We start from the raw sequence: 21624 nt of genomic DNA, 5'->3' as shown, positions 1-21624 counted from the left end.
TAACTTTAACCTCATCCATTACAACTATTTACCTAACAACCAACACTGACACTAACCTAAACCTATATTTACCTGAATATTAAAAACTTGAGGACAATCCAAAATGTCCTCACCCTAAAGTTATACTCCAGCTGGTCCTATCAAAGATAGAAGTACAAAACACCAAAACACACAATTCTCAGTGAAATGGAAAATGCATTGACAGCACATCTGTCTTTTTCTAACCAACAATGACTTGACAGTGCAAGGTGTCAACATGTGATGAGATTAGATAAGAAAAACTGTCTGACCTCAGGTAGGAATGCAATCTTAGAACAAATCGACCTCAAACCAGTACACATCTTGTTTTAATAAATACTTGTAAAATATCGATAAAGCATTAAAGGCTTTATAAGAACAAAACATATGACTATTTCCCACAAGAAAAGGACCTATACAAAAATGGTTAAATGGCCACAAAATGTAAGTACATCTGTCGATCAATCAATTACTAAAATATGCCAAATTAATGGTTAAATATCCATACATAAATGTAAAGTATCTAAAGTATTACTTAAAAAAAAAAAAAAAAAATATCAGTAGAATAAACAAAGTGGAAGGCTGAAAGAGAGGAAACTATTTTTAGCACTCATGGATGTGTCCATTCTGAATGAGGGTTTTATTAAATGATTTTTGTTTTCTGCGTTTTAAAACCCACATTGGTGCGAACAGCCGAGAATCCATAGTAATGCTATTCTCAAAAAAGCAGTACTGGAGTTACACATGCCACAAATACCATGGAGGGTTAAAATGCAACAGTGTCCTGAATAAGAAACTACTGTTTGCTGTGTTAATGTGACTGTGGGCTCTTCTCCTCACAGTGACAGGATCTGAAAATGGAGCAGTGGCTGCCACCTCAGACAATATCCACAGCTTAGTGAACGTTAAAGAGCAAATGTATGGATAAATGGGGTGAAAGCAGGAGACGGACGAGTAGAAACGAGACTAAAGACGGACAAGATTGAAATAAACTTTGGCCCAGGTTAACCGTTGAGTGCAAGAACCAACGGAGTATTTAAAATCTGCAAAGAAATGTGCGTAACTCGCCAAAGAGAGGAAAACTGTGAACGTGAGGAAATAAGAGGATGAAATGAGACTGGGAGTAAGAGGAAAGAAAGGATTATACCTCTGTCCTCTGTCCTGGTGGCATGAGGTTTCTTGTCAGCACTGGGAACCTCTGGTTTGAGAGCTGAGAAACGAAACATGGTCCACAGAAAGTCAATTCATCCGTTTGAACCGAATGGTTCAAGACTCAGCAGACAATAAAAAGGAACACACTTTCACAGGTTCACAGACTCTTACATAGATTGAATCATTTTTTTTTAGCTGGCACAAAACCCTGTGCCGTCAAAGTGCACCCATATGCTTTCCTGCTTTCCTTTGTGGTTTGGCTTGTGACACTGTTGAAGAATCTCAACACACACAGGAAGTCGTGCACATTCACTGTCTCAGAAACAGACTGCAACACATTGCAGCGGGAGAAGGATGCGAATGCAAATTCTTTAACTTCCTGTGCAGAGAGCAAGTGTGCGTTCTGCAAACTGTAGATGTCAAGCACTGCAGCGTTTAACAAAACCCAGAACCACCATGAAAAAAATGAAGGCAATGATGCCCTGAGTTGCATGTTTGATAAGACGAGAAATGTTTTAGGATTATGTATAAAATTATAACAGGGATTTTTTTGGGGATGGTTCCCCACCAGCATCAGGTTCAATCACAGCTCAGCATTTACGTTTTAGTCCCCATGTGCTTAAATAGAAGAGAGAAAGGAATTCTGCTGGTAAAAAGCACACATTTGAACTTAATGTACTTACATGCACACAAAGTAATGCGATTATTGACCATTTTCAGCAGTAATCGGATTTCTGACGTGACGCCAGCAAGAAACACTATTTCCTTTGTACAGTTAAGACAGGAGGTCTCAACCTTCTTTGCTCTGTGTACTCTTTTACATCGACACTGATCTTTGCTGAATGAGAAGGAGAATTGGTTGCTATTTCAAACCTTTGGGAGTTTTGTCTCTCCAAGTTGCTCTTGCTAAATTCCACCATCCTTCTCTCAGTACTAAGCTGCTTTTACTCATGCACTGCACCCCTGAACCTTGCTAGACCTGACCCAGAGGAGTTATAAAGATGGGACGACATGTCTCAACATCCTTACACTATCCATAAATTAGGCCAACATATGTTATATATGACAGATATAATACGGGGACTTGAACAATCATAAGTGACTCTCAGCTCTCAATCTTGATATTTCACCCTGTTTTTATTTCAAATAAATAATTAAAACCAAACTTACAAGAAACATGAGCACTAGACATGTCTGAGAAGAATGTATATGAAATGTATTTTTAGTTAAGTCTGTGTACTATTCACTAATATGAAGAAGGTCAGATTCATTATTTGGCTTCACATCGTCCATCTATCTTTAAAGGCTATCAAAACGCAAATGTCAGAATCATTTGAACCAGACATTAAACAACATTTACCCTACTCCACAGTAAAAGTAGTAAAAGTTAGTGTAAGGTCAATTTGAGCTGATGTGCAGTCCTTGACATTTCCATCATTTCTCCAGCACGCTCCAACCAGGCACCACAACTCTCAAAGGAACATTTCCAGTGTGTGTTAATGAATCTCAAACAGACGAACTCTGGTTGTGTAAACAGGGAACTCTGGACCTGTTTCTCCCAGGTCTTGCTCTTTTCAACAGGTAGTCTCTGTTGTGTTATTTGATAACCGATCACACAGCATGTGGTATTTACCCATCATAAGCGAAAATGGTGAAATCAGCCTTGATTGAATTTCTTTTACACAAGAAAAGACCATGCCATATCTGTGCTTTAACTCAAATCTAAAAGTGAAAATCTACTAGAATCAAAGGCCCAGTGCACCTCTGCATATCATACTGAATATTAAAGTGTAATTTGTTGCAGAGCAAGCATGCACCACTGCAAGAGCAGCCTTCCCTCACGCTCACCACTGAGTTGATAACATTTAATGAGGTGGAGGGTGTTAGATGCTCCTTACCGTTGCTTTTTGATGGTGGAGGGGGCTTCTTTGGTTTCTGAGCGGAAGAGATAAAGACAAGAAAGTAGGTCAGTGTGAATTTTAAGTCGAAGATGACTCATAAATATGCACTTACAACTACTAGCACAATTACAGAGACCCTTACCTGGAGGGAGAAATGGACGACAAATTAGGTTTGGTCTAAAATATTTAAATATTATAATATCCGATATTCCTGACCTTTTGTGGCATGTGAAAAACAAATTCTGAATTTTTTTTAATACAGGAATCAGGCATTAATATAAAAATCTGATCATGTTGTGATTCCACTATCTCACTTTAAGACTGGCAACATGATTTTGGCTTTTGGGAATTCGTTTTTTTAACATTTAATGTTTTTGAACCAGCATTTTTCAAATTAAACATCCATTAATTCACCATAAATAATTAGTGTGATAAACTGTAAACCACATTAATTTAAGACTTTATACTATTGACTTTAACCATTCTTTCATGTCTGTGTACAAAAAAACCGCTACTTTGCTGTTCCGCTATTTGACCAAACCTCTGCCATTTGAGCCCAAATCATGCTACTTCAGTAATTACAATTTATTTATTATTTTAATCTTTATTTGTGATTTCTACAGTGATTTCAACGGTCAGACTGAACAGCAAAAGAGACATACAGAGTTGAGATCAGACTCTGAAAAAGGTCGGTCAGCTGCTTTTGCTTCGTAGAATAACACCTTTGTATTTCAGTATACCTCATGACAGAATCATGTCTCGGCCGAGTTTTCTAGGTCTAGTTAAATAATTAAAACGGCTGTTTTTTAATAGCTGAACAAATCCTTGGCCGTTAGCAGTCAGGGTTTCAACCGCACCACAGCACTTGGACAGTTCTTTTTAAGATCATGCTAGCTTTTTGAACACAGATAGTGGTACATTTTAGTGTTTTAGGGCCTCTTAAAATTAAGACTTTTGGAAACACTGCAGTTACAGATCAGAAATGCCCAGAGTATATGGATGGTCATGTGATATTGCGCTTTCAGGTGTGTTAGTATGTATGAACGCAGCCTTTTAGGTCAACAAGGTAGACCACAAATATACTACACAGTATAAAAAACCCAGAGGGACTTTCTGGTTTGAAACCTATTTGAAAGTCATGAGCTACTTTGTGTGGATTAGGAACATCTGGGGTAAAAAATCTATTATATTGTTTTTTTCTATATCAAATATCATTTGTGGATCCAAAGAAGGATGATTACAAGCCAGCCTCATTTGCGGAACATAAAAACCACAAACAAAGCCAGAAATATTAATGGAGTCGTGGAGTATAACAAAGTTTCAAAGCAATTAAACATTTTTTACTATCTTGACTACAAACCATTTTAATGAGACAACACATTGACAATTTATTATATCGCCTCTAATTTCAGTGACCTGATAAAGGCAGGTTGAACTTATTGTAGTTTACCTTGATTCAACCCACGATGTTGCAAAAACAGTGACAAACTTCAGTGCTAAGGTTCACATATTTCTACACTGCTTGAAAATGAAGACACACACGGGCACACAGACACACACACAGATAATCAAAGTCCATGACATGTATGTCTGATATCCTATTACATAGATCTTCATATCAAATAGACTGCTTTTCATTAAATATTGTTAGATAAGAAACCTGATTATTAATGTTACACAATCATGTGTATTCAAGGTTTCTGATACTAATGCGAATAACGCAAGTAGGCACATATGATCCTGTGGCGATATTTGCGCAAGTAACGCAGCGATAGCTAATGCAGTAACTTGCTTCGCATAACGTCTGAACGCGACATAAGTCTGTTTCATAGTTTCTGTTTTATGTTTCACAAAGCTAGTTTTAGATCTGCTGCATTTAATACTACACTTACAGTACTTTTACTCTGTAGTTTGTGGGATTGCTGTTTTTTTGACGTTTATTGACTTAATTTTCATTTATATTAGGGCTGTGTGAAATTACTTGATATCATTGCTATCCTTTCTAAAAGGCACCATAAAAACAAATTGTTAAAACTAATTACTAATATTTCAATGTAAAACACGGGTTAACTGTTCTAAGAGCTAGGGCTGCATCCCCACCAGACAGCAGTGCCCCTCTCTGCATATTGAAACCCACATGTCACACAACAGTAGTATTAGTGGAAAGTGGGACAGATGAGGTCGTAACCTTGTAAACTAGAAAATAGATATCAAATGAAATAGCTGACTGAATAAAAATTTCAGTTTAATCAACAGGGGAATTAGTCGTGAGGAACATCCCTTACAATATTATTGTAATCACTGCACAGCAAACAGAGTTGCAGAGCCTGCAGGGTGAATAATCAGCGTTGATGGGTTGACTGCTGACAGTCATTAAATAAGCGAGTAATTTACAATCCAATCATATTATATAAGCCCAGTGGGTCCAGCTTGACACACAGTCACATTCCCAGGATGCAAGTTCTCCTGTCATTGTACCGTGAGTAATAAACTGCTTCAAGTGTTTTTACCTGAGTCAGTTTGGACTAACGACTACATGTTTGGAAATAACAGAGGTCGGGTTGTTGAAAAGACGTCAAAAAGAACTAAGACTACACTGTCTGCAGTCGACTTGCGTTATGGCGATAAAATTATATTTATGGTTCAACTATACGACATGTGATTTATCTGTCCGTGTTGAGTCTGATGTTCTGTTAAGATTGCAACGCTAAGTCTGTGGGATACTTATTTCAGTAAAGCACTAAACCTCGTGACAACCACAAGTTGCCAAAGCGTCTACTTCAAATCCTAGTCGCTGCGCAGTGATTTAAAGAATCAGGGCGATAGATCTCTGTGCTACTATGACCCCCGACTTACCTTCTACACTAAGAACTGGTAGAGCTAGGTACAAATCGGTGTTAGAGTTAGTAGATACAGTGCATTTCCATCAGTCTTCATATGGTCATTGTCATTGTTGACCTTTGATCATGAAGAGCACAGCCAAATTAGAAACAAATAATCGTGTGACTGATGGAGCAAATTAACAATCGACTGTTTTAATTCGTTCTGACTCAATAACGTGCATTCATCAACAGAGCTACACACAGGAGCTCTTGATTATTAATTGCATGACCTGCGGCACTACCTCTGAAGATGCGTCTTGCATTCTGTAACGTTCTGTCTCTCTCTGGTCCCAGTGGTTTCATCTTATGAGGGTTTGTCAGCTTTATTATTCTGAATTACTTCTGACATACACAAATGACAGCAAAAGTCATTACTATACTGTAAATCAGTTGTGTATGAGAGATTTCCTCTCCATGTGAATGAGTATTTCTGTTGCATATATAAAAACATTTCCCTTTGCACATGTATGGAGTAGCATCTTGTACAATCAAAGTTAAACTGGAATACAGCAAAACAGCACCTAGACATGTATGTGATGTTTCAGCTTCTTCTCTCGAGCTAGACCCAGAAGTGAAGAGTAATTCATAAACAGGGGATTGAATTATTTACTACTACAGGTGGCTGTGGTAATACTACGCAAGCCGGACTGACAGTGTGTGAGCGGTCCAGCTTAAAGAGACTTTAAAAATTATGCTTGATTTCACTGAGGGGAGTCGGTCTGTAGTTTAACTGCAGAGCAATATGGACGCTGAGAACAATTAACACCTGCTGGTGTCTCAAAGCTTGCCAAATATGTGAACAAGACCTGTAACCATGGCAACTGTGCCCAAAATGCTTTAAGGACATAGTGATTAAAAAATGTAAAACAAAATGAGACAAAATCATGATTTCTTGACAGAGAAATAAAGATTAAATGACAAAGATTTGACCGGAGATTTTCAATTTTTGTTAAAAAACAACTAAGACTAAACAAAATCATTGAAAGTGTGTGATCAGGTTTTTGCTCAACAGCAGCAGAACAACATCGTGTTGGTCTTATTTCATCAGGGGCGCGGCTCCCTTACCTCATCTCGCTCCTGCTTAGGGGATGATTTCAATGAGCCTCTGGATGCAGGAGACTGAAACATGAACACAGGGACCCATAGAATATAATAGTGCACAATCAGAGAAATACATACTATTACTTTCTTTGGTGACACCTCATCGTGCTTTAATGTCCCTCACGTGAACACGAAGAACAGTGAGAAACAGACACACACTTCCACAGTCAGCTTGAATACTGTCAGCACGACCTGAAGGTCCTCTTCAAAAGCTGCTTCAATGATTATTAAAGATGCCCCAGCAATAAGCTCTTTACCCTAAAAGGCATCTGGCTTATTATCAAGAGGCCTTATTACCAACATGGAAAAGCCTTCCTAGGAAATCTAAAGAGATCTCTGCATTTGTTACGTGGAAAAGTTAAGCCGTGCTTACAGCTCCATATTATTGATTAGATGATGTAAGGTTGAATATGCCAGATGTCAGTGTTGAAATAAAGTGTTTTGATCCTTCTCTCGTCTCACCCTGATCAAACTGCTAGAAAAGCAACCACAACACATGGTGCCTCTGCATTTAGGAGAATGAAAAATTTAAATGTTTTATACATCCTATCGAAGATGGAATCTAATACATAAAATAAATATTTAATACTTCTACATTAAACTGCATTTGATTCAAATTCAAAACCAGTTCATTATGTAAATGCACTTTGGAATGCAGATGGGGAAAACTGGAATCAAAGCCCCAAATTTCTGGTTAGAGGTTTATGCTCTGAATGGAGCACTCTACCCCCTCAGCCACAGCTGCCCCCCTCTGGAGGAATTTTTAGATGAAAATAAATTGAAAACAACAAGACCTGTGTTATTTATGTTATTCTGTTGTGTAATTATTACATTATCCAAAATGTTTTTCCACAATGTAATCATACATCTTTGTGTTAAGTATTTTAACTGAATGAAGGATTTTAGGTGATGGTTATCTGGATCTTAAGTTACAAGAAAAACAAGTTGATTACAGTTAAGTTAAGGCTCAGTTTGCAGCCCCTACCTGACATCCTGTGTCTGCTGAACAGCACCAGAGAAACGCTGAAAGTGTTTTTCAGGATTTTCTTTTTACTGATTGTTTTGCTGAGAGGGTGAGCTCTGAATAATTCTACAAGTAAAATGCTCCTGAAATACTTACTCCAATGATACCATAATACTTCAAGAATTCACCAGAACCAGGGTTTGTTATTGTTTTGATGAGACCCCATCCAGGAGCAGAAAATTACATAATTGTTAAAAAATAATAGCTGCCAAAGAGTTCACTAACTTCCTTCCCCGATTCTGATCTCACCTCTTTCTCTGTTTCAGAAACCTTGACCACAAAGTTGTCAGGAAAGACGCCGTCTCTACCACCGATCTCCCCTCGCCACCAGCCAGGCTCCCCTGTGTCCTGTTAGAGGACCAACAGAAAAAGAGTGACATCGCTTTAGTAATCAGCTTGTGATTGTATTTAGTTAGATTTGAAGTAAGAAATATTTTTACATATTTTGATCATTTTGTATTAAATAGTTGCCAATAGGTATTTGTATTTATATATATTGTCCTTTGTAAATCTTAATAAACATGCACAGTGCATCACAGGAAAGTAAGATGACCGGAATTTGGCACTGAAACTTTGCAAAAAGTCTGGGAGTTTCCTCCATATCGTTGGGATGACACTTAGATTAGCTTAAAAAAGTTTGAAATCTTTTTCTTAATTTTGCAACAAGAATCAGCTTCAGAAGGTGAAAAAAATAAAGCACCTCATAATCTAAAAGCCGATCTGCTGTAGAAGAGAAGCAGGAAATCATTAAAATGATTACAAAAATTTGTATCGAGAACAGCTCTGTGCAGTACAGTACAAACCTGTTCCTAACAAGCACGTCTGGTGATTCTAGAAGCATATCGTACAGTCTCCACTAGATGGCGGTAGGTTTCCAAACAAATTTGGTTATACGTTTTTTGGGGACACCCTGAGTCATCACACATTAACCACATGTCAGAGGGTGCTGAGGTGAGACCAGTCAAGATGCTCAGAATCTGTGTTTCAGCTTGTTGACTTGTAATGGTTCACTTCTTAATGTCATCTGAGACACTGGAGCAGGGTCTAAGAGAAAGCTCTAAGATAGACACTAGGCACAAATGTAGCATATAACATAATTTAAATTACAAAATAAGAAAAGGAAAAAAAAGTTTCTCTCACAGTCGGCCCAAAGATTCATCCTCTCGTTTTGTTTTGTTTTGTATGACCCAAGCATAGATCTCCAAAAGGAGCTCTAAGACTTTTTTATTGATTTTCCAACTACCTGAAACGTGTCGTGACTTACAGTCTCTTTAGGAATAGCCAAGACTCCAGCATCTTCCCATTTACAGAGCTAATATCTTTTTAGAAACCATCATCAGTACAATATAGTACCTACTTGCTTGTACCGTCTGTATCAGTTTTAACGTAGACGCAGGTAGCTACAATCTAAGAAGACACAGAAACAAGTACAACATTTCTTGTCTCTGTCAAGAGAGGGTGGGGCAGGGCCTGCAGTGGTTGTATGAAGTGTTATAATAAATCAGATTTTTCCAGCTCAAAATAAAAGCAGTTATTCAGCTGTTTTCCACCAGTAATATATATTTTTATCATCTTCCGTAAATATGTTTTTTTGTGGGTGGATAGGTTTGTTGCAGATGCACTCAGACAATCGTGAAGACTCATATTTATTTCAAAAGGCAAGACATCCTGCTGTAGTTCTGAAAATGAAGCATGCCCTCTTAATTTATTATTTCCTGCTGATCTTGACCTTGAAAAATCATCTTCAGTCAAAATCCCAGTTTGTCTGATCACATCTCTAAAGCGATGACTCATCTACAGGCAGTGCATGGACAGGCCAATGCCAACTGCGTCTTCAAGCTAAATTTTAATTACATTCTGCCGTGGCAAACAAGTACATAGCCGACATAAGAAGAGATCAGAGTGGACCTCAGTTATTCATTCATCTTCTCTGGTTCACATGTTTGCTGTCGACCCAAAGGAAGGTCATTCTTCTCACTGAACTCTTGTATGGTACCTGCTCAAGTCAGTCCAGCTTTTCTGATTTCTGATTTCATTTCAGTTTTAATACAGTGAAGGGCCAGAGAGCTTTACCTTGCTCAGGACGTGGATGACATCTCCCTCTTTAATGCTCAGCTCGTCCTCGTTCGTGGCCTCGAAGGCATATGTGACCTTGCAGTACTCTTTAGCTAAGGAAACCAAAATAGTGGCATCTATTAGGATGGATCCACAGGTTTAAGGGGTTTACATGCAAAAGCACAAAGATGTGCCAACATATACAGAACAGAAGCCAAAGATCTTGGTTTATCATGGTATATATGAATGTCAGTCTCTTTCTCAGGAACGTGAAAATAATATCTGCCAAACATAAATGCAACAGCATTTCCAGTATAGTTATTGTTACATAACTGTCTTGACATAGGGCCAGAGAGATATTTCCCCCCTTATATCTACACCTAACACTGGAGCTTGAACGAATGGCAGATGTAAATACAACTAATCAAAGGTCACATACCATAGGCAGGACAAACAGAAAAACTGTGCATCTCCCACAGCGACGATCTACTGACATTAAACAACACAGTTCACAAATCAAATTGTCCTTTCCATTACTTTCACAGTCTTTTACCTTTGCCTTTGCCGTCTCCGTCGGCTCTCTGCAAGTCTGTCATGTTGGGGAGGGCGGGCTTTGCAGCAGATGGTAATGATGGGACTGGCTAAAATGAAGCAAACCATACACATGGAAATGATTCATTGGGCATGGGTGATATATGTGGCTTCATTTGGAGGAGTCCTGTGCGTGAGGCAGCTTGTGTTGGAAGGGAATGTGTAGAAACGTCGGAACATGGCTCAGTGTTATCAAGGAGAAATGCTTATTAATGATGCTGTTGATTGAAAGAGTAATTACTGAAACAAAAGGCAAAGCAGTGAAACACAGGGGGGGGGGGGGGGGGGGTGCACCTTTCCAGCGAGGAATGTTGCAAGAATGTTGTACAACTTGTAAGCTGTCACTTACAAGTTGTGCACCATGGTGAGGTGACAAGAAGGGTGCTGCATGTCCCCGGTTATTTCTACTGCAAAGATTTGTGAAAAGCGAAGTGTAGGAGCATGGAACATGGACGTGTGGAGTGGAGGACACTGAAGGAGGAGACTGAAGGAAGTGGTGTTAAGGGGTTAACCACAGAGTGAGGGCTGTTGGGAAGAGAGAACAAGCCGAGCTTTTCAGAACAGAGCCATCTAATAAAGCTGTGACTCTGTGTTATTGTTTGCTGCATGTCACTATGTCATGTCAGAACACTACTGACCTCTGTTATCCGATGTATCTTATATATATGTCAGCCGAGCAAGACAAAGAGCGAAAAGTAGAAACCCAAGATTCAGTATTCAGGGTCAGTGACTACATTTACATGGACAGCAATATTTCTAAGACAAGACATTATTTCAATCAGGAGTTTTACATCAGCTGCTAATAGAATATTCAATATTCCTGTTTATATGTAACAGAGAAAAGTCTGAATATGGCTCACATCGAGAGTTTATCCTACTTCTTGTTTGGACATTAAGCGTTGTTAATAATTATATTGTGATTAAAACGTATATAAGTCTACATGATGCCCCTAGGATCGGAATACTCCATGTCTTAATTTGATTATTACTTATTCTGAGTATGACCTTATTCAGGTAATTCAGAAAATGCTGTTTACATGACATTTTCTCATTCAGACTACTGGCTTAGTTGAGTTAGTATCAGAATATTGATGTCCATCTAAACATGTCTAATTCACTCTGGAGAAAAACGAGACCTGACAGAAGCAAGATTCAGTCTTAAGTACTGTGTCCGGTGAGGTTGTTATTTCCCATCTGCATTTTGACAAGTACATATATGTGCTGATGGCAGGGGAAAAAAACAATCAAGTGTATTCACAACAAACAAAACCTTCACATGAACTGGTTTTGTTCCTCCAATGTAAACAATAAACAACAGAACTTTAGGCTAAATGTGTGTCAGGTCAAATCAGGAAACAAAACATAAGTACCTAATATAGACACAGATGCACCATAAAGATGCAGTTACGCTAGGTCACTCAGTCTTAGTCAGATGTTACTTATACTGCTGCAAATTACCGTCACATTATTTGCGGGAGTGAAAATAAAACTCATGCATGTGCACCAACTTCCACAATGACTGAGACTTACAAAACAGAACAGACAAAAGTGACAATGATAACAATACACATTTAAGATGCAAATTTATATGTGCGTGTTCATAAATCCTCACAGAGTTTTATGCACCTGGCCTCAGGTCTGCGTGCAAAACATATTTGTTTAAAATCTGTACTCTGGATGCAACAGGTATTCATTTCACTAAATAGCACATATAGTTATGGTACATGTTGACTTTTAATTTGTTATGTGTGGCACGAGTCTCCCACCTGGATAGAAGCCTTAAAGCAACACTATGCAACTTTTTTTTTCATTAAAATTACAGATTTGAAATGGTACAATGAGTTGGAATAGGTAGAACTGAGCCACTTTCCTTTCCACTCTTTACTCTCTGTAACTTTGATGAGTGGGTACTCTCTCCTGAGAGAAGTATGGAGCTGACTGATGGTCGCAGCTTAAATAACCAGACACCAGACCATGCAAGATGAAGAGTAATGCTGTTTGGAAGTCACTGATTCAATATGAAGTATTCTGAACAGAGTTTTGTTATAGCTGCAGCTAACCTCAGAATTAATTAATGTGGCGGCAGAGGGCGCTGTCGCTCAGGAACAGTTAAAAAGTGACGCTTGAGGGCTGCTATGCTGTTTGTGTTGTGGTGCCTCTTTAATGTTTGATGGTCAATTAATATAAATTGATTGCCTTTTCTTTCTTCAACACTGCTCATATAATAGATTATGTCACAATGTCACATTTATACGAACGTATGACAATTCTTTTTCATGTTCAACTTTTATGTTTGGTGTAGATTCTGAGTTAGCATCACACTTACTCTGTCCTTCTTTTCCTCTTTTTCAGGGCTGGGCAGACGGACCCTAAGTTTGACCGACCCTTCTTTGAAAATATCTCCGAAGCCGATACCTCGGATCTTCTTGGGCTGAGCAATAACTCCATTCCCTGAGGTGGCCTGAGGCGATGTGGGGGCGGCAGTGGTTTCCATTCCACTTCCATCTGGGGAGCAGAAACGACAAAGTGCAACAGAGGGTGAATAAATCCACCAGTGTCACTTTTTATTGCGTTTCCTTCCTACTGCAATAAAGTGATAAAGTAAGAGGATTTGTTCTGGAGAATAAACTTTTATCTCCTTTTTTGGACACCAGGGGGGGCTAGAATTGTTGTAGTGTACAACCAAAGATTTACAGCGTCACATCCTGACGGACAAGAATACTAAAAACTCAGCACTTTCCATGAATGCCAATAGTTTACCACAAGTCTTATGGAAAACATTTTATTACACTTTTTAGATCCCTTAACATGCACACGCAAAGAAGTAATACCTAGTCAGACGAACGATTTAGCAGATTAAAGCCAGCTCTTGTTGACGGTTGTTACAACTGGGCTGCAACCGGTCCAAACTGCTCCAATACTTGATTTAATAAGGATTAACCAACAACAGGGAAAACTGTGAAATATATATCCTCTAAAACATTCAAAAAGACACTTCAGACAGACGACAACCACCGTTGAATCTGACTAGAATTAATTAACAAGAAAAACAGTCTCTTTGCAACAGCCCTGAGCTTTATTTGCTATCGTGTCAGAGCAAACATTAAAAAATTCCAGTATTCCTTCTCTAGTGTTTTGCCAACTGGGCTGCACCCTTTCCATTAATGAAGTCTGGCTTGCTTGCTTTCTTTCTCTGTCCTTACCAGTCTCATCTGCTGCCGTGTCGACTGACTCCCCGTCCTCTCCCATGGCGTCCAGCTCTTTGACAAAGTTTGAGGGGAACAGTCCCGACTTGCCGTTTACGTTACCGTTCCACCAGCCCTCTTCAACCTGCACACAGGAAAAGAAATGGAGCAATGAGATAACGTCAACAACAGTTATGTAATTTATTCACCCCGAACAAGTTAATAAGTGGTGGTTCTTAGGGCCATTGCTTCTCTGGTCAACAGTCAGACTATTTCAAATTCCACTATGCTCCCAATAAACCTAATTATGCACTTATCCAACTATAAAACTCTGTAAAGCCTCATTTTGAACCAATAGGTAGATAAATGCTTTAGAAAACCCGTCCCCAACATTTAATCCTGCAATTAATAGAGTAAGAAAATGTAATCATGGGGAAATTTACCTGCCCGTTCGAATCCATTTCATCCAGCAAAATTACATTAATGATTTGTTTTACTGCTCAGAGTAGTTCAGTACACACATAAAACATTATAGAGCAACCTATTAGCACTGACTTTGCACCTACACTTGTTCTGACTTGCTGCCACCACAGATAGGCAGTCAGTGTATCTTCAGTGTTTGGAGGCATAACATACAGTATGTGTAGAATAAAGTGAAGCTTGTTTAGCTTGAACACTGCAGGTCGGCAAATGAAAAGCGCAGAGGTCACAGGAACATTAATTCTAATTTACTTTTCAAAAGGAAACCATTAGATTTGACAGGGAACTTAATATACACTGGTTCGGTTTCTTAGACAATTATGAACTATAATAGTCAGTAATGGTGATAAAGTACCTCTTCAATGATGTCTACGATATCTCCGGTCTTCAGCTCTAGCTCGTCTTCATTCTGCGGCTGATAGTCGAACAGCGCCTTGCACTGTCTCCTCTTCGGCTCTGTGAAAACAAAGGAGGCCCAAGGAACACCAGTGAGTCAACCAACCTGCTGCGTGGTCTCACACATTCACTAGTCTCTGTTTTGTTTTCATGTCACAGGGACAGCACTCGGCTGTTGTGTATGTGAACGTCAGAAAGTCAAAGGGGCGGGGCGGGGGGGTGGGACAGGTGCCTGCAAGCAAGGTGCAGATCAAGGAAGCGGGAGGACGATCAAGAACTCCACCCCAGACAGGACGGTTCCGCAGGGTGATCCTTTGGCAGGCAGCAAACACACCCTGCTGAGCAAACACTGCTACCGATTATAGACACATACAAATACTGACGAGCAGAAACGATTAGACTGCGACCATTTAGGGGCATTTTGCAAATATTTTTTGGAGACAGTGCGACTAAATTTGACTTGCATCATCATCGTATAGGCCATCACGTGAAATGCCAGTAATGAGCGAGAATTTGTGTGCGTGTCAGACTGGCAGCATGCACACACACATACTCACGCACACACAATGAACAGCCTCACCAATGTCGGACGGACTACTCTTAAGAATTAAAACTTCATCGCTCTTTGAAAGGGTTTAATTAATTAAAATTAGGAATCGGAATCAGATCGATTTGGCGATACTTAGCCCTAATCTGCAAGTACTTAAAGAAACAAAAGTAAAAGTGCAGAATAGTAATACAATTTCAGAATGATATATCCCCGGAAGAGAATTAAATCTGATGTCAGATGTGGACACAGGGGAGGTGATGATTAGAACAAGTCTTGAGGGAACTAGCTTGGAGCAGCTTGATGCTAAGGAGGTTGTACAGATGAGGTTCAGTCAGGGCAAAAGAGCTAAAAGGCCCGAATACAAGGGTTGGCCTTCAGAGGTGCCAAACCCTAGTGGTCCTCAGGGAGATGTGATCCACTGGGAGGGGAAGCAGAGGCCTACTGTAGGAGGAAGTTCCTTGTAAAGTGTTGATTTGCATGTCTTTATAAGTGCTGCACTTAATTTTGTGCTGGTGCCCGTCAGCATGTGTTAGTATGAGGTCAGGTGATCGTGTATTATTCATGTTTCAGAGCATCTGTCTATCTCTCCTACGGGAATACACGCAATATCACAAATGCAGGAGAAATCTACATTAGCAGACAATTACTGTACTATTATGTCTACACATGACTTATTCTCTCAAGTTGAGCTCTGTATTTTAAGCATGCCATTCTTTGAGATTAGACACATAGTAACAGTAGCTGAGCAGGTCTCCAGAGTGTGACCATTTCGGGGACGTGCGACTAAAAAAATGTCATTGGTCGCACTGGTGCACCAAACATTTAGCTGGTCTGTCTTTGGATTTGATCGACTCGTGTCGCTCCCTCATCTCGTCTGCAGAGTTTACACTCACAACCCCAGGCTGCCAAATGTTTAATATTTATTCAATTCTAATTCAAATGTCAGACTAAATATTCTTCAGAATTAAGTTTATTGCTCTTTGACAGGAATTACCTGCAGGATTATGCTATAATAATACCGATATACGGGTGGCTTAAAAGGGTTTCACAACGGTAACAATTTAACTTCTTAATCTCAATAAGGTCTCCAATATATATCCTTACCTGAATCTATATCTAATCTAATCTAAAATCGAATCGAAACTTTGTGAATCAGAATCGAATAGATGTGGGTAATCAGCGGCGATACCCAGCCAATAAGAAATTACCAATATATATGGGGACTGTCAAGATAAGGTATAATAGGTGTATTTTGCCATGCAATAAGGCACAGTAAAAAATGGTGGGCTAAATACTGAATAAAAAGTTAGGCGCACTGGTGAAACCAATGTAAAGGTTTAGTCTGGAGCACTGCTCAGGTGGAACAGGAAAAGAAAAAACAGCATTCATGATATAATCTTCAAACAAGACTGGACTGGTTGGAGGTTTGCACACAGAGGACATGCATATTTCTGCATGAGAGGATACATGGGCTCCAACGCAGGAGATACAGGTAAAACAATACTAGCTGGGGAGTTTGCTTTATCCTGCCAAACGCAAGATGAATGGAAATTGTAGGATAAGTATTTATTTTTTTTGTGTTATTTAACGTATTGTTAAACGTATTGTTCTAGTCAATAACAATTGATTTAGTCTAATGTGCCCAGCTGCGGTAAGAAGTATGTATGTCACACAATTTGATTCTAAAAGGTCCGTTTATTTCTGTAGCAGCAGTGGCACTAAAGGTACCTGTGATGTTGTGAGACATGGTTTTCAGTGTTCAGTCTGAAGGGGGCGGTATAGTAAAGCTAAATTCTGTAGTCTAATGTGAAAAACGCAAAGGAAAGAAGAAAGACTGCAATAACGACTACAATAGCACTCAGAAGAGTGCATTGGTGTTTTCTAACCTTCCTAACTGAGTGAAATGAGCCGGGAGTATTTCAGCGGCCGCCATAGTAAGAGGTATTGGAATTCTCTAAATGATGAAGAAAAAAGCTTAAATGCTTCCTAAGTTATCTCCTTTAGCTTAGAAAACATAGGAACATCCTTTATGAAAGGAAAGGAGAAAATGCTGTCCCACAGTTCTTTGCGACAGCAACATTTAAAGTGACACAGTAGTTGTCCTGGAAAGACCCATGTAAATCTAAATATACAGGACAGCTGTTTCATTATGATCCGAAACCGATGAAGGTTCCTAAAACACTATTTTTGGATACTGTGAAGTCCTGATTTAATAAATGACCTTATGTAAACACAGATAAAAGTACAGCTTCATACTTTTTGCCGCTGCTGGTGGCTGAGGCTGGAAGCCTCCAGTCGGGATGCCGATTGTGCTCATCCTCTGGACCAGGTTGGCCACGTTCCCTGCGCTTTTCTCTCTCCTTTGAGGCTGAGAGGTCTCCTCTTTAGGCTCACTCTTTGTTTCCTTGGCCTCCTTGGATTCCTTCTTCAATTCCTACATAAAAAACAAACACATACAAGATACATTAAGAATTTTCTTTTACAATTTGTCTTCATTTTCAGTAAAATTCTAAGATTCTAAATGTTCCATCTCTTCCATCTCTAATATACACATATACTTATAATTCTACAACTCCTAGTACTGATATTTTTTTTTTCTACCAACGCCTAACAATATATTTTTGATATTTAAATAATTTGGATAACAACCAATACAATTGAATTATTTTTTTAACTGGAAATCAAAAAGTGTATATTTATTATTTATTTATGATCTTTGTTGTGATTGCATTGTTTAATATAGTTTCCACAAAGTCAAGCGATTCTCCCATTAGGGCAAGGCAATATGGCCCCAAATTTTTTTTTATATATATATCTTGATATTTATAAATCTCCACTCAATCACTGTACACATGTTAAATTCATAAAAGTCCACAGGAAATGGCTAAGCTAGCTGACTTTGGCATATCCGACAGTCCATGAATGCACCTCGTCAGAAGATATCAGCGAACATTTAGGCTTAAAACACATTGTAAATTACCTCGATTCACAGATTCCGAATGTGAGGATATTAATACTGGTTAGGTAGATCATAGCTGGAAAACCGAAAAATATAATCCAAAAATTCCCTGTGTTCTTCTTAGGACTGCAGCCACTAGACACAGTGTGGTGATCCACACCTCTTCAGGATGTGGCTAGAGAAACTGGTTTGCCACATTAAAAAAAAAACACAATGAATCTCAATTTTGCCTAAAAGATGATTTGCACCAGAAATGCACATCAGGCAGGAGGCAAACACCTGATATATTAATAGTGTTGTAGGACATTGGTTAGATGGAATGTGGAAAAGTGAGACAGGGTAAATTAGCTTCACATAACATGGTGAATTGAAATGTGTGGGACAATCAGCCTTCTGATGAGCTACAGATTCACAAAGTGTCAGTGCCAGTGCAGCATTGTACTAAGCACAGCCTACTCATGCTAAATCTAACTGTCGCTAATGATCCCAATCGTGTCAAAGTCAGGCGGTGAACCAGCTGCTGCATTCTCGTAGCCTGGGAAACTCCCTGACAACAGCACAAAGTCCATGTCACACCTTCACTAACTCCTGTCAGGATTTAAGATGGAATGTATGTATATAGTTTGCGCGTCACCTTACGTCTCGTGTTGTTTGTAATGTAAAGTGAAAACAAATGTTCAGTCACTGCATCGATTCAGAGTCGTCCACCTCTATAGAGGAGCCCAAACATTAGCACATGTGCTGCTGCTCCTATTACTCTCTGTGCTTTGTGTGTCAACCTCACCTGACGTAGCTGTAACTCTATTCCAGCCACATGATTGGTTCGGAGCTATTCTCAATTCTCATCATCATTGGCTGTTTGTGTTGTCTGTCAAAACATGGATGGAATGAGTTCTATCAAAATTATATTGACCATGTCTTATATTTCTATCGATGAAAAGTTATATCGCGATAATCTTTAGCTGACAATATTTATTGTTTTATCGCCCAGCCCTAATAGATTTATACTCAATATATATAATGTATGTTCATGCTGGGGTGTTAACATAAACATGCAACCATCCATTTTGGATACTCTTATCCTTCTCATCCTCTGATGACACAAATGATCTATATTGTAATGTTTGTGCAGTTGCTCCAATATAGAGCTGTGTGCAGCGCCATTGCCCCACCTCTATACGAAATTGCTTGAGTAGTTTTTGAATAATCCTGCTGATAGACAGACAGACTTTGTATGAGAAGTATAAGTACAATTACAAAGTACATATAATGGACTGATCACAATGTTAGACATACATAGGCAGACTACTACACTAACAATCCATGTACACGTACAGGTAAGTTAATTCAAACAAACAATCAGTGTGTTTTTTGGAAGCCTTCATTAATCGACCGCTGTGCCTCCTCTGAATGTTTACATGTGAAATACAGCAGTCAAAAAACAGGTTATACAAACTCTCCAAATAATATGTATGTGTCAGTTGCTCTTTTCAGAGCTGCTTGTGATCCCTACCGTGTCCAGCTTAGAATGTTCTGCTCAGATTCTTTGTTCAAAAAGCTGTCATCAACTACTGTGTCAATTAATGCTAAACAACATGAGCAGGTCCCAGTCTGTTTTCTCTTGGAGATGTTAACATGCACAATCCTCCTTTGATCCCTATGGAGTCAATAATTGCTTAAGTGCCTTCCACTAAAACCAGGGGACTCAGACTGATCTTAGGCCCAGGAACTTGCATATTAAAAAAGTGTGATGGTATTCAAACCACTCGCACTAAACCCAGGTGCAAAGTAAGATCTTTATATGAATGTTTAAAGGTTATGGAATCAATACATTTTTAACTAGTGACCCTCAGCCTATCCTACACTCCTCAGCTCTCTCCTGTTTATCAGTCAGTGTAGACTGAAGTCAAAAGGGGACTAAGCCTTTGTTGTGACAAGTTACGAGTCCCAGAAAGAGCCCCGCCAAGTCGGTCTATCTTTTGTTAATCACAAAATCAACATATTAAACAAAGAGATTGGTGTGTCTGTGGCTAAAACATTAACCAGTTCACTCTGCGACTCCACTGTAGAGGAGGTCCAGCTGTGTGCGTGCGTGCGTGCGTGCGTATAAGTGTGGCAGTGATAAATACACAGATTCATTGAAATTAACATTAGCTTTAGATGCAGAAAATTACATAATTCCTTTCCCCCTCTCGGTATCTGTTTGTGGTTCACTGACAATACTGAAAAGTGTGAAAGGGCTTTAAGAAAGTGTGACAACACACCACCATGCAGTGAATGGTGGTGTGTTGTATAAACACTGTATAAAACACATCTACTAACTGTTTTACACTTACAACTGTCACACATCCAGGGTGTTAATTAGAAAGAACCCATTCTATCATCAACAGCAGAAATAATAATGAAGCCGTACATGTTTTAACGTGAGATTTTAAATCACCCGCTGTTTTCCTTCACTGTGTCATATACACACAGTCACATAAAATCATACATGCACAGGATAAACTGACGATGCTGGATTTTTTTAGGCCGATACAGATTTCAGAGAGTGGAATATATAGATATCAATATATTGGGCAATATTGCTTCATATTCTTCCACCTGAAAATTGTCTCAGACTCGTTATTCACACTCCAGCAATGTATTTCACACAATAGTCAGCAATTTCATAGCTTCAGTCTGTGCCACAGTCTGCTTAGCTGTGATTCACACTCTGCTACCTGTGTTGCAGACAGTGATTTAAACAGTGGAGTTGGAGTGCGCTCTGCTGGACAAACTATATGATGATGCAACACAATCTGATATTCTCCAAAGCATCCTTTTCTTGATTATGTATTGTAACAGATCCAATACATCCTAAACCCTATATACATTCATAAACACACTGATATATCAGTGATAGGTTAACATTGGCCAACGAAATCTGCTGACTGATATATTGCTCAAGCTATAGTGAAAAGTAGATGCTCGCACACACAGAAAAACACACAGACACACACACAAAGATGCTGACAAGCAGACCTTAAAAGATGTTTTTGACCAGCTCATCAACACAGACTCCAAACTTTCGCAAAAAAACCTTGAACAAGACTTATATAATCACTCAAATACCCAGAGACATTTCTATCTAAATGAATATGATCTTCCCCTGATGACAATAATAAAAAAAAACGAATTTATGCCACAATCCTGACTGACAGTTACAGTCCTTACCATCTGCAGCATTTTTCATATCCCCTGATCTTTCAGCTACCAAACAAATAAAAGCAGGAAGATTAAATACAACATCTCAGATGACTGCAGGGTTGTCGGGAACAAAGTTCAACAGCC

At 39.0% G+C, this 21624-nt stretch overlaps 1 protein-coding gene across 4 annotated transcripts in view; it reads right to left on the bottom strand.

The window, feature by feature from the left end:
* cd2ap (CD2-associated protein) overlaps positions 1-21624 on the bottom strand; it is a 58438-nt gene that overhangs the window by 23602 nt on the left and 13212 nt on the right. For 3 of the 4 annotated variants that reach the window (XM_061090963.1, XM_061090961.1, XM_061090960.1), the window contains exons 3-12: positions 17592-17769; positions 14745-14845; positions 13928-14054; positions 13051-13229; positions 10687-10774; positions 10152-10246; positions 8328-8426; positions 7019-7072; positions 3069-3105; positions 1166-1228 (exon numbers count right to left, since the gene is read on the bottom strand). In XM_061090963.1, the coding sequence (XP_060946946.1) occupies positions 1166-1228; positions 3069-3105; positions 7019-7072; positions 8328-8426; positions 10152-10246; positions 10687-10774; positions 13051-13229; positions 13928-14054; positions 14745-14845; positions 17592-17769 (1021 nt within the window). The remainder of the gene's footprint in view (positions 1-1165; positions 1229-3068; positions 3106-7018; positions 7073-8327; positions 8427-10151; positions 10247-10686; positions 10775-13050; positions 13230-13927; positions 14055-14744; positions 14846-17591; positions 17770-21624) is intronic. The other variant, XM_061090962.1, reaches the window with a different exon arrangement.

Source organism: Limanda limanda, chromosome 18 (genome assembly GCF_963576545.1).
Source record: "Limanda limanda chromosome 18, fLimLim1.1, whole genome shotgun sequence".
NCBI classification, from domain to species: Eukaryota; Metazoa; Chordata; class Actinopteri; order Pleuronectiformes; family Pleuronectidae; genus Limanda; species Limanda limanda.
Note: the sequence above shows the minus strand (reverse complement) of the source record. Positions and strands in the feature narration are given on the sequence as shown.